This window comes from Calliphora vicina, chromosome 4 (assembly GCF_958450345.1).
Source record: "Calliphora vicina chromosome 4, idCalVici1.1, whole genome shotgun sequence".
NCBI lineage: Eukaryota > Metazoa > Arthropoda > Insecta > Diptera > Calliphoridae > Calliphora > Calliphora vicina.
The window spans coordinates 93,840,679-93,860,441 of NC_088783.1; the positions used below are offsets into that span (position 1 = coordinate 93,840,679).

General features: G+C 31.0%; 1 protein-coding gene across 1 annotated transcript; it reads left to right on the plus strand.

Annotated features, from left to right (window-relative positions):
• LOC135957549 (COA8 family protein CG14806, mitochondrial) lies at positions 1 to 13,046 on the plus strand. Its single transcript, XM_065508324.1, has 3 exons — positions 1 to 97; positions 153 to 395; positions 12,817 to 13,046. The coding sequence occupies exons 1-3, from the start codon at positions 59 to 61 to the stop codon at positions 13,027 to 13,029; spliced, it is 495 nt and encodes a 164-aa protein (XP_065364396.1). The 5' UTR covers positions 1 to 58; the 3' UTR covers positions 13,030 to 13,046.
• Positions 13,047 to 19,763: the final 6,717 nt, after the last annotated feature.

Consider the following 19,763-nt stretch of genomic DNA (forward strand, 5'->3'; position numbering starts at 1 on the left):
CAAATACTTAATACTTTGACATCTCTAGTTCTCTGGTCTAACTATATAATTAATTAAAATGTTAAGGAATAAATACTGGAATATTAACTGCTTTAATGTAAGTTATGGTACTTTTTAGTACATAAATTATAATAACATATTTTGTGTTCCAGTATATAAGACAATTTTCTTCTAAATCAGAACAAAAATTGGAAAGTTTTCATGACAAGCCCGATCCTCATTTGATTAAATATGATTACATAGGACCCCCAGATAAGGAATCAAATTTACGTCCATACGTTCGTTGCATTACAGAAAATGAAAGTTGCCTTGCTATGCTGCTAAGAACAAAACGAATAGAAGTTGAAGAATGGAACCAGTCATTTTGGTCAAAGCACAATAAAAGGTTTTATGAGGTAAGAATATGCACCGAACAGAGCTGCTGGCATAAATTTGAACTCAAGGCGAATTTATACCAGGTGGCGAATTCACGCAAATACGAGCGAATTAAATTTTTATATATGGAGCAAAGTAAATTAATAAAGTAGACTCAGTAGAACAGCTGACTATTTTTTTTCCTTTGGTCTGAACTGTCAATTCACTTGTGGTTGTTGTGGCGAAAAATACAACAAGCCCAAAAATACAACAACTCCATATCAAAGTAAATTAATAAAGTAGCGACAGTACTACAACAAATACAACATTTACAAAAACCACAAGCAATTTTGTTTTTGGTTTAAGGTCTGAGCTATCAAAGTTGCCTGTTGTTGTTTTTGCTTTTGGGCTTGTTGTATTTTTCGCCCCAACAACCACAAGTGAATTGACAGTTCAGACCAAAGTAAAAAAAAATAGTCAGCTGTTCTACTGAGTCTACTTTATTAATTTACTTTGTGGAGTACGACCAAGGTGCATTTAATAAGGTGCCATCGGCAGCACAGCTGATTGTAGAAATAGCACGCACAAATGTCAAACTACATATATAAAAAATATTCGCCCGTATGTCAAACTCTATATATAAAAATAAGGGAATTCGCCTGTATTTATTTCAATTCGCCACCGCTGTCACCTTGTAAATACGCCTTGGAGTACGACATTCTCAACAATTGCGACCAAGGTGCATGAGAACGACCAAGGTGCATTTAATAAGGTGCCATCGGCAGCACAGCTGATTATAGAAATAGCTCGCACAAATGTCAAACTACATATATAAAAAATATTCGCCCGTATGTCAAACTCTATATATAAAAAATAAGTGAATTCGCCTGTATTTAAATACGCCTTGATATAACTTATGCAAGCAGAGACCTGCGGCGGCTGACTCCAAAAAAGTTCGGCGGCTAGCCGGTTGTCAGCCGACTAGAGTAATCAAATTTTAAAAAAGTGAAATTTTGAAAATTTTATGAAATTACTAAGGAACTTTTATCATAAACGGAGGCTATGTTCAAGCCGAAAAAAAATTTGGCGGCGGCGGCTTAGAAAATTAATCGTCGGCTCAGCCGGCTTACAGCCGTTCGGCGCACAAGGTCCATGATAGAAAAACCAACCTGCTGATATCGCGGTTCAGCTGGGCGATCCTAGGGTCGTCAGGGTTGGTACTTCATGTCATCAAGCTCATCTGCGACTCCCGCTGCTTCTGCTGGGAAGTGCGGTCGCACTACGGATATTCTACCAGCAGAAATGAAGCGAGCGGCTGCTGCGGTGACGGTTGCGCGAAACTTCCTCTCTGCTTTGTGTACGTTGGAGGGAATCGGTAGACCATTGAAGATGCGATCGGTAAATTCTCTGAAGGCGTGCCAGTCTGCTTTCTTTTGGTTGATGTAAGTGCGGCGTTCAGAGACGATGAAATCGTTGGGTCTGTCCAGACAAACGATTATGGGTAAATGGTCTGAACCTAGAGAAATAACTGCACGCCAGGTTGTGCAGTTAATCAGACCAGGACTCGCTATTGTCATATCTGACGAACTAGCGCAATTACCCATAATTCGTGTGGGGGCATCATTTAGTGTGCAGAAGGTGGATTCGTTAATCTGTTCCGCCAGCAACGCTCCTCTCTGGACTTCCCCAAGATTTGAGTGCCAGAGTTGGTGATGACCGAAGACGCCGATGAACTACGTCGCTGGCAGCATGAAGCAACGTAATTCTCCGACCACTCCTTTTCATGGGTAAGTCCGGAACAATTCCTGAGGTAACACCAGCCCAAACAAGAGTTACACCTTAATTGTGTTGACATGTAGTGCAGTCGGTTCTGGCAAACCGTGCAGAACCATGTTCCGGGATTTTTTCATCTCCGGCACGGACCAGTAAAATACGGAGCAGCAATGCCGGAAGGTGCAGCTCCGAAATTAAAAATTTTATAGTTTTTGTTGTTGCTGGGTTGACAGCCCTTGGCCGAGTGAACTCGGGTCATTCCGTTGCGTAGAACCGGTTGTCGTGGGAATGTTTTTAGGTAATAGTGCATTTACACTAGTAAACTAGTTTATGATCATAAGCTACTTTCATAAACCATACCGTTTACATCAGCATTTTGGTCAATTAAGTGGTTTATTTTTGACAAGTCATAAAATAGCTGACTTCAATTTAAAAAAATTAAATAAAAATATGGACGTTGTTACGAAAAAACGTTGCTGCGCGTACATATAAACATACCTTTTATTTTCGCTGTCCATATTATATAAAAAACACTTTTAAATAAATTTTTTAAACTTTTTCTTACAGTTTGGCTTTTTTTTAAAAGAAAACAGTTTTTTTATTTTTGACCAAATGTCAAATGTTACCAGCGTTGGCAGAAAAATGCTGAAAAACAGAGTTACATTGGCAAAAACTCGTTGTTTGTAACTAGTTTATCTCAAAAGCTAGTTACAAACCTGTTTTTGTTTTGTATGGATAAACAAGTTTCTTAAACTAGTTTATCACCATAAACAACTTATAACATGTTTATGGCGTAGGTGTAAATACACTATAAAGTGTATTGTTTGAATTACCTATTGGCATAGATAATAAAACTTAATTTTTAGTTTTCAAAGAAATTAACTATATACTTAATATAGCCTCGATTATTTTTTGTGTGCATATAACATGGCATGTAGTGGGGTATTCAAATTATTCGATTTTTCTCTTGGTCGAATAATTCGAATAAGGGATTTTAAATTGTTCGAATAATTCGATCACACATTTAAAATTAATCAAATTATTCGAATAATTTAAATTTTTTTAAAAATTTAAAGAATGAAGTTTTGTTGTATGTTTTTGAATATTTTATTGTTAAAGGAAAACAAAAAAATAATGTTAAAGTTAAAAATTCAAGTTCATACTGATAATGTTAAAAAATATTCGAAAACAAATTCCATCATTAAATTTTCATCAGAAATATTCCAGTCTACTAAACAATTGAATCGCAAACTCTTTAGTTTCTGTTTTGTTGTTATGCTTTAAAAAAATTGAGCTAGTTTGACATGATCCTGAATTCAATTACAATATAAACGTATCAATAACTTTTTTATGTCGTTCATTAATTCAGGTTATAAAATAAGTAGATAATTCTTTAGTAAATGTTTCTAAATTATTTATAACAAATTGTATTATACCAAGCTCTATAAACGTTGCCGAATCTTTGCTTAACTTTTTGCGGTTGGGTGGTCACTTTACTAACCACATTTTCTATAGTCTTTAAAACATAGTTTATTGGCATCTATTGGCATTTTGCTAAACAAATTACAAATTTAGTCAAAAATATTCGTTTTCAATAAAATTTATAAGAAACAAAAATGTTTGTCATAGTTATTTCTAATCCCAACCGCCACTCCACAAAAAACCTTAAAATGGTTTTTTTATGTTTTGATTTATTTTTTCTTACTTTTTATAATAAACTAACCTTGATTAAAATAAAAATGCGATCGTTTTGATTTTAAACTTATACACAAAAAAGCGTGGCTGAAAGAGTTAATCAAGTTGTCTTAGGGAATTCCACAAATCTGTCCAAAGTTTAATATCACTGTCGGTGAACGTGGCTAATTTGAAGCCACACAGTTCATGATTGACGCATTTACAAAATACGCAACAAGTGTATTACCATTTTAGACAAAGCTTTTCAACGATGTTTGACATCATGTATAAGACGAACTCCATGTTTTTATTGGAACAAAATTAGATTTATTAATCACTTTTGACAATTTATCTTTCCGAATCGAAGAATTTGCAACAAAATGGCATCGATTTCAAGTTTCACCTATTTTTTCATATAAATAGTAAAATTTAGCATATATCTGAACTTTAACCCAGATGCTTGTCTCGAAATCGTTGTCCAATTTGGCTCAAATTTTCAGCACTTAACTTTTAGGCCTAGAGTCACAATATTAAACTCTTATACATTAGGGCTGTCACCCTAATGTATATATATGTATATTGAAACTGTGACTAGAAATTTATATTTTTCTTGTATTAATAAATATATTTTAAATAAAAAACTTGTTTTTATTTCATATTTTTTGTAATTTTTAGTGCATATTTTATCTCTTTTTTTAGTGCATGAAAATCCTTGCCTTGTATATCACAATAGTTGCGTATTGAAAATATATATTTGTGGAACGTCAAAATAACCATAAGGTTTTTTTTTAAAATTAAGTTAGGTGGCGGAGTTAAAAAACTCTCAAATTGTAGGTTATCCTACGTTGATTTTAGTTCCCAGTCGTCCTATATCTTCATATGACCAAGGCGAATCTAATAAGGTGACCTCGCGAGAACAGCTTACTTTTATTCTTGAATTCGCCGAATTCGTTCAACTGTCAAAATTCCTTATTTGTTTATAATTGTTAACTGTCACTAAATTATAATTTTAGTTTTTAATTTGTGAAATTTTTGTTTTTGCACATAATGTATAAAAAAACGATTAATTTATCACTAAAAAATGTAAGTATTATAGAATATATCAATTTCTTTAGCACAGTTTTAATTTTAATTTGTTTTTACTGTTAATAATTCTTTGCATGTATTGGCAGCCTTTGGCCGGACGCACATTTTTAATACTTAAAAATTTCATTGAAATATACATAAACTTGGATTATATGCAGTACAAAGTTGACGGAAATGAAAACATCTTTCCAATGACACGTAAAATGCATAGGTTCTTTATTTATTGGTAATAAGTTTGATCTTGTACAGGCGGCCTTTGGCCAAGAATTATATGGTATTTTTTTCTACTTAAAACAACTTCCAAATGTCGAAATTTTATAGCATCATGTGAATTATATGAAGTACAAGATGTTCAATGACCAATTCAATTCCAATTTAAACTTGATTTTATTGACAATTTTTGCTTGGTTTTTTATTATGTTTATGTAGCAAAACGACTTTCAAGCTTGATTTCGATGAATCGATGAACATTCGCCAATCAGCTGCGACGTAATTAATGACCATCGACTCCATCAATCTCTTTATATCGTGGCAATAAACAAATGTGTTCTCTTCGTTGAGTGTGAAGTAACGTTTGAATAGCAATTGACGTCTTCGATATCCGGTTACTTTGACATTGGGCTCTAAATTGTTACCTTCATTCAAAAGCTGGACAAGTTTTTGTGCTTCACGTTGAGACAAGTTTAATTCTCCAACAATCTTGTCCGTTCTTTCCTGTGAAATTGGAATTATTTTGTTCGATGGTCCGGCTTCTGGTTATGTTTTATATGTGAAATCCGATTGATCTATTGTTTGAAGAGAAAACTAACTTTCTCTTTCAAGGCATGGAAGTGGTGGAATTGGTATTTGATCCGAATGCGGTAGAGGTATTTGTGCACTTTTAACAGAGATATAAAGTTTTTGTTTTATATTTTTTCGATTTAATCCACATATTTTGTTTTTACAAGCATAACAACTATCGGAATTGTGCTTTCCTGGATCAGTCCAAATAATTGGCACACCAAAAGAAAGTGAACTACGTTTCCCTTGGATCCACATGGTAAGAGCATTGTAACACGTTTTACAAATTTTGTCTGGGGCCCACGAAACGCCGTGAATGATATCGGAGTCAAAATAAAGTTTATAAGCTCGCTTCATCAGTGATTGATCCAGTATTTGTTGAAAGAGCTCTTTTGCCACAAACGTAACAAAATATATTAAGTTTTTTTGGACAATTTGCACTAATTTAGTTATTGTGTCAATATGTTTTGTCGAATAGTTCAAAAAGAAATGTAAACTTGTAAGCGCTTGGAACAATGACACGCTGCACTGTTTTTGGCATTTCCTATTCTTCTATATTCATTGAAAACAGGTTGTACCAAAATTTTAACACTTTAATGATGATTTTAATGGAGTTTTGTTAAATAATTTACGAAAAAATAATGAAAAACTGATTTTCAAGGGTCCCACTCAAGGAAAACCACTTTTCTTTATAGCCGGCGTTGAGCTTAACAACTTTTCTGAACATCACTTTTTTATTCGGACATTTAGATAGTCAAAATCCATGAAAAATTTTCATCAGAAATATTCCAGTCTACTAAACAATTGAATCGCAAACTCTTTAGTTTCTGTTTTGTTGTTATGCTTTAAAAAAATTGAGCTAGTTTGACATGATCCTGAATTCAATTACAATATAAACGTATCAATAACTTTTTTATGTCGTTCATTAATTCAGGTTATAAAATAAGTAGATAATTCTTTAGTAAATGTTTCTAAATTATTTATAACAAATTGTATTATACCAAGCTCTATAAACGTTGCCGAATCTTTGCTTAACTTTTTGCGGTTGGGTGGTCACTTTACTAACCACATTTTCTATAGTCTTTAAAACATAGTTTATTGGCATCTATTGGCATTTTGCTAAACAAATTACAAATTTAGTCAAAAATATTCGTTTTCAATAAAATTTATAAGAAACAAAAATGTTTGTCATAGTTATTTCTAATCCCAACCGCCACTCCACAAAAAACCTTAAAATGGTTTTTTTATGTTTTGATTTATTTTTTCTTACTTTTTATAATAAACTAACCTTGATTAAAATAAAAATGCGATCGTTTTGATTTTAAACTTATACACAAAAAAGCGTGGCTGAAAGAGTTAATCAAGTTGTCTTAGGGAATTCCACAAATCTGTCCAAAGTTTAATATCACTGTCGGTGAACGTGGCTAATTTGAAGCCACACAGTTCATGATTGACGCATTTACAAAATACGCAACAAGTGTATTACCATTTTAGACAAAGCTTTTCAACGATGTTTGACATCATGTATAAGACGAACTCCATGTTTTTATTGGAACAAAATTAGATTTAATAATCACTTTTGACAATTTATCTTTCCGAATCGAAGAATTTGCAACAAAATGGCATCGATTTCAAGTTTCACCTATTTTTTCATATAAATAGTAAAATTTAGCATATATCTGAACTTTAACCCAGATGCTTGTCTCGAAATCGTTGTCCAATTTGGCTCAAATTTTCAGCACTTAACTTTTAGGCCTAGAGTCACAATATTAAACTCTTTGAAATCTAAAAAAATCGGCTGTCACCCTAATGTATATATATATTGAAACTGTGACTAGAAATTTATATTTTTCTTGTATTAATAAATATATTTTAAATAAAAAACTTGTTTTTATTTCATATTTTTTGTAATTTTTAGTGCATATTTTATCTCTTTTTTTAGTGCATGAAAATCCTTGCCTTGTATATCACAATAGTTGCGTATTGAAAATATATATTTGTGGAACGTCAAAATAACCATAAGGTTTTTTTTTAAAATTAAGTTAGGTGGCGGAGTTAAAAAACTCTCAAATTGTAGGTTATCCTACGTTGATTTTAGTTCCCAGTCGTCCTATATCTTCATATGACCAAGGCGAATCTAATAAGGTGACCTCGCGAGAACAGCTTACTTTTATTCTTGAATTCGCCGAATTCGTTCAACTGTCAAAATTCCTTATTTGTTTATAATTGTTAACTGTCACTAAATTATAATTTTAGTTTTTAATTTGTGAAATTTTTGTTTTTGCACAATAATGTATAAAAAAACGATTAATTTATCACTAAAAATGTAAGTATTATAGAATATATCAATTTCTTTAGCACAGTTTTAATTTGTTTTTACTGTTAATAATTCTTTGCATGTATTGGCAGCCTTTGGCCGGACGCACATTTTTAATACTTAAAAATTTCATTGAAATATACATAAACTTGGATTATATGCAGTACAAAGTTGACGGAAATGAAAACATCTTTCCAATGACACGTAAAATGCATAGGTTCTTTATTTATTGGTAATAAGTTTGATCTTGTACAGGCGGCCTTTGGCCAAGAATTATATGGTATTTTTTTTCTACTTAAAACAACTTCCAAATGTCGAAATTTTATAGCATCATGTGAATTATATGAAGTACAAGATGTTCAATGACCAATTCAATTCCAATTTAAACTTGATTTTATTGACAATTTTTGCTTGGTTTTTTATTATGTTTATGTAGCAAAACGACTTTCAAGCTTGATTTCGATGAATCGATGAACATTCGCCAATCAGCTGCGACGTAATTAATGACCATCGACTCCATCAATCTCTTTATATCGTGGCAATAAACAAATGTGTTCTCTTCGTTGAGTGTGAAGTAACGTTTGAATAGCAATTGACGTCTTCGATATCCGGTTACTTTGACATTGGGCTCTAAATTGTTACCTTCATTCAAAAGCTGGACAAGTTTTTGTGCTTCACGTTGAGACAAGTTTAATTCTCCAACAATCTTGTCCGTTCTTTCCTGTGAAATTGGAATTATTTTGTTCGATGGGCCGGCTTCTGGTTTTGTTTCATATGTGAAATCCGATTGATCTATTGTTTGAAGAGAAAAATAACTTTCTCTTTCAAGGCATGGAAGTGGTGGAATTGGTATTTGATCCGAATGCGGTAGAGGTATTTGTGCACTTTTAACAGAGATATAAAGTTTTTGTTTTATATTTTTTCGATTTAATCCACATATTTTGTTTTTACAAGCATAACAACTATCGGAATTGTGCTTTCCTGGATCAGTCCAAATAATTGGCACACCAAAAGAAAGTGAACTACGTTTCCCTTGGATCCACATGGTAAGAGCATTGTAACACGTTTTACAAATTTTGTCTGGGGCCCACGAAACGCCGTGAATGATATCGGAGTCAAAATAAAGTTTATAAGCTCGCTTCATCAGTGATTGATCCAGTATTTGTTGAAAGAGCTCTTTTGCCACAAACGTAACAAAATATATTAAGTTTTTTTGGACAATTTGCACTAATTTAGTTATTGTGTCAATATGTTTTGTCGAATAGTTCAAAAAGAAATGTAAACTTGTAAGCGCTTGGAACAATGACACGCTGCACTGTTTTTGGCATTTCCTATTCTTCTATATTCATTGAAAACAGGTTGTACCAAAATTTTAACACTTTAATGATGATTTTAATGGAGTTTTGTTAAATAATTTACGAAAAAATAATGAAAAACTGATTTTCAAGGGTCCCACTCAAGGAAAACCACTTTTCTTTATAGCCGGCGTTGAGCTTAACAACTTTTCTGAACATCACTTTTTTATTCGGACATTTAGATAGTCAAAATCCATGAAAAATTTTCATCAGAAATATTCCAGTCTACTAAACAATTGAATCGCAAACTCTTTAGTTTCTGTTTTGTTGTTATGCTTTAAAAAAATTGAGCTAGTTTGACATGATCCTGAATTCAATTACAATATAAACGTATCAATAACTTTTTTATGTCGTTCATTAATTCAGGTTATAAAATAAGTAGATAATTCTTTAGTAAATGTTTCTAAATTATTTATAACAAATTGTATTATACCAAGCTCTATAAACGTTGCCGAATCTTTGCTTAACTTTTTGCGGTTGGGTGGTCACTTTACTAACCACATTTTCTATAGTCTTTAAAACATAGTTTATTGGCATCTATTGGCATTTTGCTAAACAAATTACAAATTTAGTCAAAAATATTCGTTTTCAATAAAATTTATAAGAAACAAAAATGTTTGTCATAGTTATTTCTAATCCCAACCGCCACTCCACAAAAAACCTTAAAATGGTTTTTTTATGTTTTGATTTATTTTTTCTTACTTTTTATAATAAACTAACCTTGATTAAAATAAAAATGCGATCGTTTTGATTTTAAACTTATACACAAAAAAGCGTGGCTGAAAGAGTTAATCAAGTTGTCTTAGGGAATTCCACAAATCTGTCCAAAGTTTAATATCACTGTCGGTGAACGTGGCTAATTTGAAGCCACACAGTTCATGATTGACGCATTTACAAAATACGCAACAAGTGTATTACCATTTTAGACAAAGCTTTTCAACGATGTTTGACATCATGTATAAGACGAACTCCATGTTTTTATTGGAACAAAATTAGATTTAATAATCACTTTTGACAATTTATCTTTCCGAATCGAAGAATTTGCAACAAAATGGCATCGATTTCAAGTTTCACCTATTTTTTCATATAAATAGTAAAATTTAGCATATATCTGAACTTTAACCCAGATGCTTGTCTCGAAATCGTTGTCCAATTTGGCTCAAATTTTCAGCACTTAACTTTTAGGCCTAGAGTCACAATATTAAACTCTTTGAAATCTAAAAAAATCGGCTGTCACCCTAATGTATATATATATTGAAACTGTGACTAGAAATTTATATTTTTCTTGTATTAATAAATATATTTTAAATAAAAAACTTGTTTTTATTTCATATTTTTTGTAATTTTTAGTGCATATTTTATCTCTTTTTTTAGTGCATGAAAATCCTTGCCTTGTATATCACAATAGTTGCGTATTGAAAATATATATTTGTGGAACGTCAAAATAACCATAAGGTTTTTTTTTAAAATTAAGTTAGGTGGCGGAGTTAAAAAACTCTCAAATTGTAGGTTATCCTACGTTGATTTTAGTTCCCAGTCGTCCTATATCTTCATATGACCAAGGCGAATCTAATAAGGTGACCTCGCGAGAACAGCTTACTTTTATTCTTGAATTCGCCGAATTCGTTCAACTGTCAAAATTCCTTATTTGTTTATAATTGTTAACTGTCACTAAATTATAATTTTAGTTTTTAATTTGTGAAATTTTTGTTTTTGCACAATAATGTATAAAAAAACGATTAATTTATCACTAAAAATGTAAGTATTATAGAATATATCAATTTCTTTAGCACAGTTTTAATTTGTTTTTACTGTTAATAATTCTTTGCATGTATTGGCAGCCTTTGCCCGGACGCACATTTTTAATACTTAAAAATTTCATTGAAATATACATAAACTTGGATTATATGCAGTACAAAGTTGACGGAAATGAAAACATCTTTCCAATGACACGTAAAATGCATAGGTTCTTTATTTATTGGTAATAAGTTTGATCTTGTACAGGCGGCCTTTGGCCAAGAATTATATGGTATTTTTTTTCTACTTAAAACAACTTCCAAATGTCGAAATTTTATAGCATCATGTGAATTATATGAAGTACAAGATGTTCAATGACCAATTCAATTCCAATTTAAACTTGATTTTATTGACAATTTTTGCTTGGTTTTTTATTATGTTTATGTAGCAAAACGACTTTCAAGCTTGATTTCGATGAATCGATGAACATTCGCCAATCAGCTGCGACGTAATTAATGACCATCGACTCCATCAATCTCTTTATATCGTGGCAATAAACAAATGTGTTCTCTTCGTTGAGTGTGAAGTAACGTTTGAATAGCAATTGACGTCTTCGATATCCGGTTACTTTGACATTGGGCTCTAAATTGTTACCTTCATTCAAAAGCTGGACAAGTTTTTGTGCTTCACGTTGAGACAAGTTTAATTCTCCAACAATCTTGTCCGTTCTTTCCTGTGAAATTGGAATTATTTTGTTCGATGGGCCGGCTTCTGGTTTTGTTTCATATGTGAAATCCGATTGATCTATTGTTTGAAGAGAAAAATAACTTTCTCTTTCAAGGCATGGAAGTGGTGGAATTGGTATTTGATCCGAATGCGGTAGAGGTATTTGTGCACTTTTAACAGAGATATAAAGTTTTTGTTTTATATTTTTTCGATTTAATCCACATATTTTGTTTTTACAAGCATAACAACTATCGGAATTGTGCTTTCCTGGATCAGTCCAAATAATTGGCACACCAAAAGAAAGTGAACTACGTTTCCCTTGGATCCACATGGTAAGAGCATTGTAACACGTTTTACAAATTTTGTCTGGGGCCCACGAAACGCCGTGAATGATATCGGAGTCAAAATAAAGTTTATAAGCTCGCTTCATCAGTGATTGATCCAGTATTTGTTGAAAGAGCTCTTTTGCCACAAACGTAACAAAATATATTAAGATTTTTTGGACAATTTGCACTAATTTAGTTATTGTGTCAATATGTTTTGTCGAATAGTTCAAAAAGAAATGTAAACTTGTAAGCGCTTGGAACAATGACACGCTGCACTGTTTTTGGCATTTCCTATTCTTCTATATTCATTGAAAACAGGTTGTACCAAAATTTTAACACTTTAATGATGATTTTAATGGAGTTTTGTTAAATAATTTACGAAAAAATAATGAAAAACTGATTTTCAAGGGTCCCATTCAAGGAAAACCACTTTTCTTTATAGCCGGCGTTGAGCTTAACAACTTTTCTGAACATCACTTTTTTATTCGGACATTTAGATAGTCAAAATCCATGAAAAAGGCACAAAATTTTCCCTATAAGATACTTACTAATTTCAAATCTATATATATCTCGATTCCTAGACCTGACTTTTTTTGATGAGGACCTAGTAACGTGTTGCTATTTCTAATATATATTTTTTTGTTTTATTATAAAACTAAATGTGAATAAATATTTTTTTTCATTTCAGGAAAAATATGACTTTATTAGATTGCGCAATCTGTCTGGAATTCATGATATTTCCGCTGACAAGATGAGTGAATTTTATAAATCATTTTTGGATAAAAATAGAAGAGTACATATTTTATATAATATTTCGTGGTATTTAAAAAATTTGGAAATTTTGATGCTCGCTTTACAGGTTTCAGTTCAAAATGTTGTTAAAAAGTTAAAAACTAAATAAAAAAATATTTTTTTTCATATACTATTTTTTATATCTTTAGTGCGTAGATTGATCTTTAATTTTTAATTGATTTGTTGATGTTTCTATATGAATTTGCTGTCGTTAATATGTGTGTTCATTTCGTCTAACAGGAAGTCGCTGAGTAATCTGATCGCCTTCCATCAGTGATGTTAACTTCTTAATTTCGATTACCGTACAGCCCTAAAAAAATTACCGTTTTTAAGTAAAATTACCGTATCCAAAGTTTTGTACAAAAATAATAATATTTTCTTATTGAAACAGGTTAATTTTTATAATTCAATATATCGAGGGCCTATATTCAAAACTCTCTATCTTAAAAAACACAACTTTTCAGGAAAGCCAAATTCGGTATGCTACAATTATTATTTTAAAGCAACTACTGAATCTATATATATAAAAGAGTAACGTTACTGACTGACTGACTGACTGATTCATCATCGCACAGCCCAAACGGCTGAAGCTAGAATCACGAAATTTTAACTGTGGGTTCCTCCCTCCCCAAAACGATCCGATAAGAAGGGATTTTTGGAAATTCGAACGTTTAGGGGGTAAAAAAGGGTAAAAACGGGTAAATTCGGTAACCTTATATCTTCAAAACTAATAAAGATACAAAAAAACTTAAAATTGCATATTACTCCATTTAAAAAATAAGCTGACAGGTGTTTCGTACTTTTTCGAAATTCGAAACATTTAGGGGAGAAAACGGGTAAAAACTGTATTTTGGTACTTTTTTTGCACCCTATGTATCTTTTAAACCAATAAACATAGAAACAAATTTTAAATCGTATTCTTTAAATATCAAAAAATAAAAAATATAAATTTGGTACTTTTTGGAAATTCGAACCCCTAAGGGATAAAAATTGTATTTATTTTTGGTACTTTTTCATAAAATATGTTTTTCTATAATTTGACATAGACATACGAATATTTTATTATGATCTCCCACCACGATACAGAAATTTATTTGAATTAAATTTTACCAAAGCAATGGGGATAAAAAAGGTACCAAAAGGGGGATAAAATCGGGAAAATACATTTTATTTGAAATTATTAAGCCAATTTTGATAATTTTTTTAACATTGGTTCCTGGATTCATACACAAATTAACTAACAGGGTGTTATTTGGAACTCGAGTGCCAAGGTGTATATTGGGCCAAATCCGGGTAAACAGTTTGGTACTTTTTTAAAACATATTTTTTCTTGGGCACATTAACACAGATTTTAATATTTTGAGACATGTCTGTAGCATAAACAATTTTGGCAAAATGGAATATTTTTAAAGTTCGAACTTGAGGGGTGTTCGAGGAAGAAAAGCGAAATTGGTACTTTTCTCCTAATGGTACTTTTTTAATATTTTAAATTATTTCACTTATCGACATTAAAGTTAGCTGATTTGTATCTGAGTGAAGTTTGTGTTAGGCATAGGGTATAATATTTAGGTACCAAAATGTGTGAACTGAACTATAGGTACTTTTGTGTTCTTCTAATGGTACTTTTTTGAAATTTCTATAACAATGGACTTAGAAACATGAAATTAAACATATACGGTCCTAAGTGAGTGAGAATTCTAGGGGGAGACTTTTTGGTACTTTTTCTTTATTGAAATGGTACTTTTTGTAATTTCTTCACCAATGAACCTAGAAACATAAAATAAAGCTTATATATAAACCGAGTGAGTAGGAAACCACAAGTGTGGGTTTTTTGGTACTTTTTCTATATTATAATGGTACTTTTTTGAATTTTCTATAACTATGGACTTAGAAACATGAAAATAAGCATATATGGTCCTAAGTAAGTGAGAATTCTAGGGGGAGACTTTTTGGTACTTTTTCTTTATTCGATTGGTACTTTTTGTAATTTCTTCACCAATGAACCTAGAAACATGAAATAAAGCTTATATGGAACCGAGTGAGTGGGAAACTACAATTGTGGGGTTTTTGGTACTTTTTCTATATTATAATGGTACTTTTTTGAATTTTCTATAACAATGGACTTAGAGACATGAAATTAAGCATATATGGTCCTAAGTGAGTGAGAATTCTAGGGATAGATTTTTTGGTACTTTTTCTTTATTCGAATGGTACTTTTTGTAATTTCTTCACCAATTAACCTAAAACCATGAAATTAAGCTTATATGGGAGTGAGTGGGAAACCACAAGTGGGGGCTTTTTGGTACTTTTTATATATTCTAATGGTACTTTTTGAATTTTCTGTAATAATGGACATAGAAATATGAAATTAGGCGTCTATGGTCCCAAGTGAGTGAAAATTCAAGGCCATACTTCTTGGTACTTTTTCTTTGTTCTCATATGTACTTTTGTGAATTTACTATAATGGACCTAGCGTTTCCAAAAAACCAAAGAATTTAAAACCGCGGTTTCGTTTTTTTTTTGGTTTTGTGATAATTTTTAAATATTAATTGTTATAGAAACAAAATTAGTTGATAATATAGGAAAGGCTATACAAATTTAAAATTCAAACTTGACGGGTTATGGTTTAGTGAATGCGAATTCAAAAGTGATAATCAATGGTACTATTTGTTTATTGCAATGGTACTTTTTGAATATTTTATAATAATTTTAGGCACACATGATTCTGAATGAATTTGAATTCACAAAAGGTGTCTTTAGTGGTAACTTTCTTTTGCATTTTCTATAATAATGGACCCAGAAATATGAAATTAGACATTTACAATTAGATTCACAAAGGGTGAATCATTTACAATTGGGGTGGCGAAGCGCACCGGGTCAGCTAGTCTCACATATAATTTGTTTTTAAAATTTTACATTATTTATATTTTCTTCTCGAAATATTCAATGTGTATGTATAACAATGATAAGATAGAGGATTTTGCATTTTAATAGAATTAAATTGTATTGATTTCATTTATGCCATCTGTCAGTTTTTAACGTGATTTATTTAGATAAATAAACAACGGCTAGTAATACAACATAAGATAAAAAACACTTTAAAAGTAGACACTTTTTTAAGCAAACTCCAACTTTAACCATTAATGTTATGCCATGGAAATTATATTTTCCAAAAACAAAAAGGTAAAATATTTCCATCGTAATTAATTTGTTTAAATGATTGAAAAATTCACGTTCAGCATTCAAAAATTAGTAAGAAAACATGAATTGCAAGTAGAAATTATTCCAAATAAAATATTTGAAAATTAATTATTTGAAAAGATAGAGACTTTTGCATTCGGAAAAAATTAATTGTATAATAGCCCTGACAGACATAGGATTTGCATACTATACTAGCGTAGTATACTACATGTGTGTCAACCTATACTATAATTAAACCATCAAACAATATGGTTTAAAACTGGTTCGTATCAAGGCAAATTTACTTACAGGTATACCCAATTCTACAACAAATACAACTTTACCAAAAACAACATGTACTTTGTTTTTGTAAAATTATTTGCTAACTGTCAAACAGCTAAACAACAGCAGACTGCAAAAATCAAAAACAGGGGTGAAAATAAATAAATACGTGAAATTTACTTTCAATAAGTACTCCATTCACTTTTATATTATCAATTATTCACTTTTCTTCTATTTTATATTTTTTATTAAAAGAAACAAAAACGTTAATTTAAATTAATAACGAAATGTAAACAAACTTTGACAGATAGAAGTGAAAAAACATATCGAGCAAAAAATAGTCAGCTGGCTTTTCGACGTCACCTTATTAGATTCGCCTTGGTTCGTATACTATGAAAATGTACGTGGTATAAATGTAGTATATTACTACTACTCACTAATAGGGGGGTCAGACGGCATGTATTGCTTGTGTATTGGGACATGTCGATACATATGGAATTCCATGTGTATGTCAAAATTCACGTTATACATACGATTCATAATTTCCACGTTCAAACGTACATATGTAATTGCATGTGACATAACCTCTATTAGTTTATATGTTTGTTGTTTTTAACAATATATTTATTTAAAACATTTTTAAATCACAATATATATATTTAATGCAATGAAATTAATTTTGTTATGATTTTTCTTTACTCTTTTTTGTTTTGTTTTTTTTATTTTGCACTCACACAGTGTTGTATTTCAAAATACAACTCTGTTATACACACGAAAATAGAACATGCTCTAATTGCCAAAAATGTCACGAGTAATACACATGTATTTTACATACACAAAGTTTCATATGGATCACACGGTATGTATATGTTTACATATGGAAAAATGTCCCAATACATGGCACAAAACACAAGCAATACATGCCGTCTGACCCCCCTTTAAACACAGCTCTGTTCAATAAGAACTGGGAAACCCTAGTCATAAAGTCAGTTAAAAAGACAGTTACAATTTGTATTGTTATTTCCAAAAAATGGTTTCAATCAGGAAAATTTTAGGAAACAAATAAATTAATATGCTGATAGACGTCTGGAAGGAATACATTAATGAGTTAAAAGGTGTTCACCACCACGTTATGTGTACAGAATTGGAACACGTGTACAGGACGAGAGTACAGGTTTGTTTAAATTTTATTTATTACATAATGTACAAATAAAGTAGATATTCATACATATATTATTGTTCTTATTATTTTTGCAGAAAATTGGTTCACTAAGATCTGGATTTATTGAGGAAAACTCGCTAACTTCAGCTCAATCCTCCAACTGCAACATCTCCAGCAACATAGCCTTCAGATGATATTACTGGACCAAGCTCAGCTAAAAAAAGAAACAGACATTAGAAAATGACCTAAAGGAAAATAATAAATTGTTGGCTTAATTTTTGAAAATATTAATTTTAAATACAAATAAACTTACTTTTAAAAAAGTGATTTGCAGTTATTTGTTTGAGGTGCGTTACGATTTGGTTGGTGTCATAATTTTTCCACAAAGTATACAGAGGCGTCACGAGACAGAAAATAATATAGTTCTATATTTGTTTCATTTTTAGTAACTGCCCTTTTCATTTTGTTTTAGTCTTATTTCTGCCGCAATAATTCAATTTCTTTCCGATTTAGTTTGATGTAATCATTTAGTTTTGTAATATTTCACTTTTAATTGCCATTGTACATGCGGAGTTTTATTTTGCAAATGTAAAAAACAACCAAGAATTTTGTTTCATTTAAATTTACACGTAAACAATACACACAATTTTGTGCCACAGACTACGAAAAAATTGTCTTACAAATTTATTTGTTTGTTTTGTTCACATTTCTTTGTCTACCAAATTCGTGTTGTATATAGCGTTTTGCTTTAACACATCACTGATATTGTAGTACAAAATATATTGCTATCTCTTTTTATGAGAACTGCCCTAACATCTGATTTGGGATTTTTTAAACGTCAAATTTGACACTTCTGTATATTCTGTGATTTTTCTGTGACACTTTCTTGCGCCCAATTATTATTAATCAGGTCATTATTATTGTTGCAGATGTTGTGCAAAATGCAAACAGCTTTAATAATGACGCTGGCGTTCTTCATGTGAACAAAATATGCAATTTTATTATTATTGTTTAAAATTAGACTCAAAATTCTCTCCTTTTCCATTTTTCCTAACATATGATCAAATGTAAAAATAATAATAGTAGTACGCATACTACATGTCTGTCACACTAAAGTAGTATCAAAAACCGTAGTATACATATCGTGGTATAGAAACCACATGTCTGTCAGGGCTATTAGAGTAAACATCAACGCTGTGCCTTAAAGTGTGCTGTATTTTCCAGTTAATTCGTGTACATTATAAACGTGTGTGTGTGTATTAGAACACATAGCAGTGTTGCCACTTCATGTGTAATTACACATATTGTGTGTAATTTTAACTTGGATGTGTAGCCCATGTGTAATTGAGTGAATATGTAATTCATGTGTAATTTTAAATTCCATTTATATCCAAAATATATTGTCAATGTACATATGGATTGTTCAGATTTCAAAACCGAATGAAATAAATATGTACATTTATATGAGGGAAAGTAGCTATATCCTCTATTTTAGTTGATAAATAAAATTCCAGTATCTCTAAATGTATTCATATGTACTCGTTTGTTACTCAGTATAATGGAATTATATGTACTAGGATCGCCCGGTGGCCGAAATTCGAAAACCATATATGTTTTATTAGTATTGGTGGACAATAACATACTTAAAAGTGTACCACAAAAAATCATGTGGCCTATTTATATATAAGATGAAGATATGAATCAAGTTTGAACTAAATTAGCATTAAGGTTTGCAGAAAAATACGATAAGTAATTTGGAGATTGCTATGTTTGGTTTTCCAGGTGGACATTTCGCCGTTTGTGATAGTTTTGTTTGCGTAATATTGGTAATAGAAACTAAATTTTAGTTTATATACATATAAGATATGTAATTCCAACATGAAAAAAATATAAAACAACAAATACTATTCAATAACTATACATTTTTACAAGTTATTACAAATTGTTGTTGGAAAAACGTTAATTTTCAAGATAACCAAAAATTTGTATTTTTATAATTTTAAATTGTTTATAGAATAAGGGTAACAGTATTTACAGATAACGGTATAGTCTTTATAAACCGGTTAACCGAAAAACCGGTTTTTCTTCGAAATCTCGTTTTTTTGCGAACCGGTTAATTTGAAATGTTGGTTTTCGGTTAACCGGTTTATCCGGTTTTTATCACTCGGTTAACCGGTTTTTAAAATTTAGGTCTAAACTTAAGAAATCTCATGGTTTTG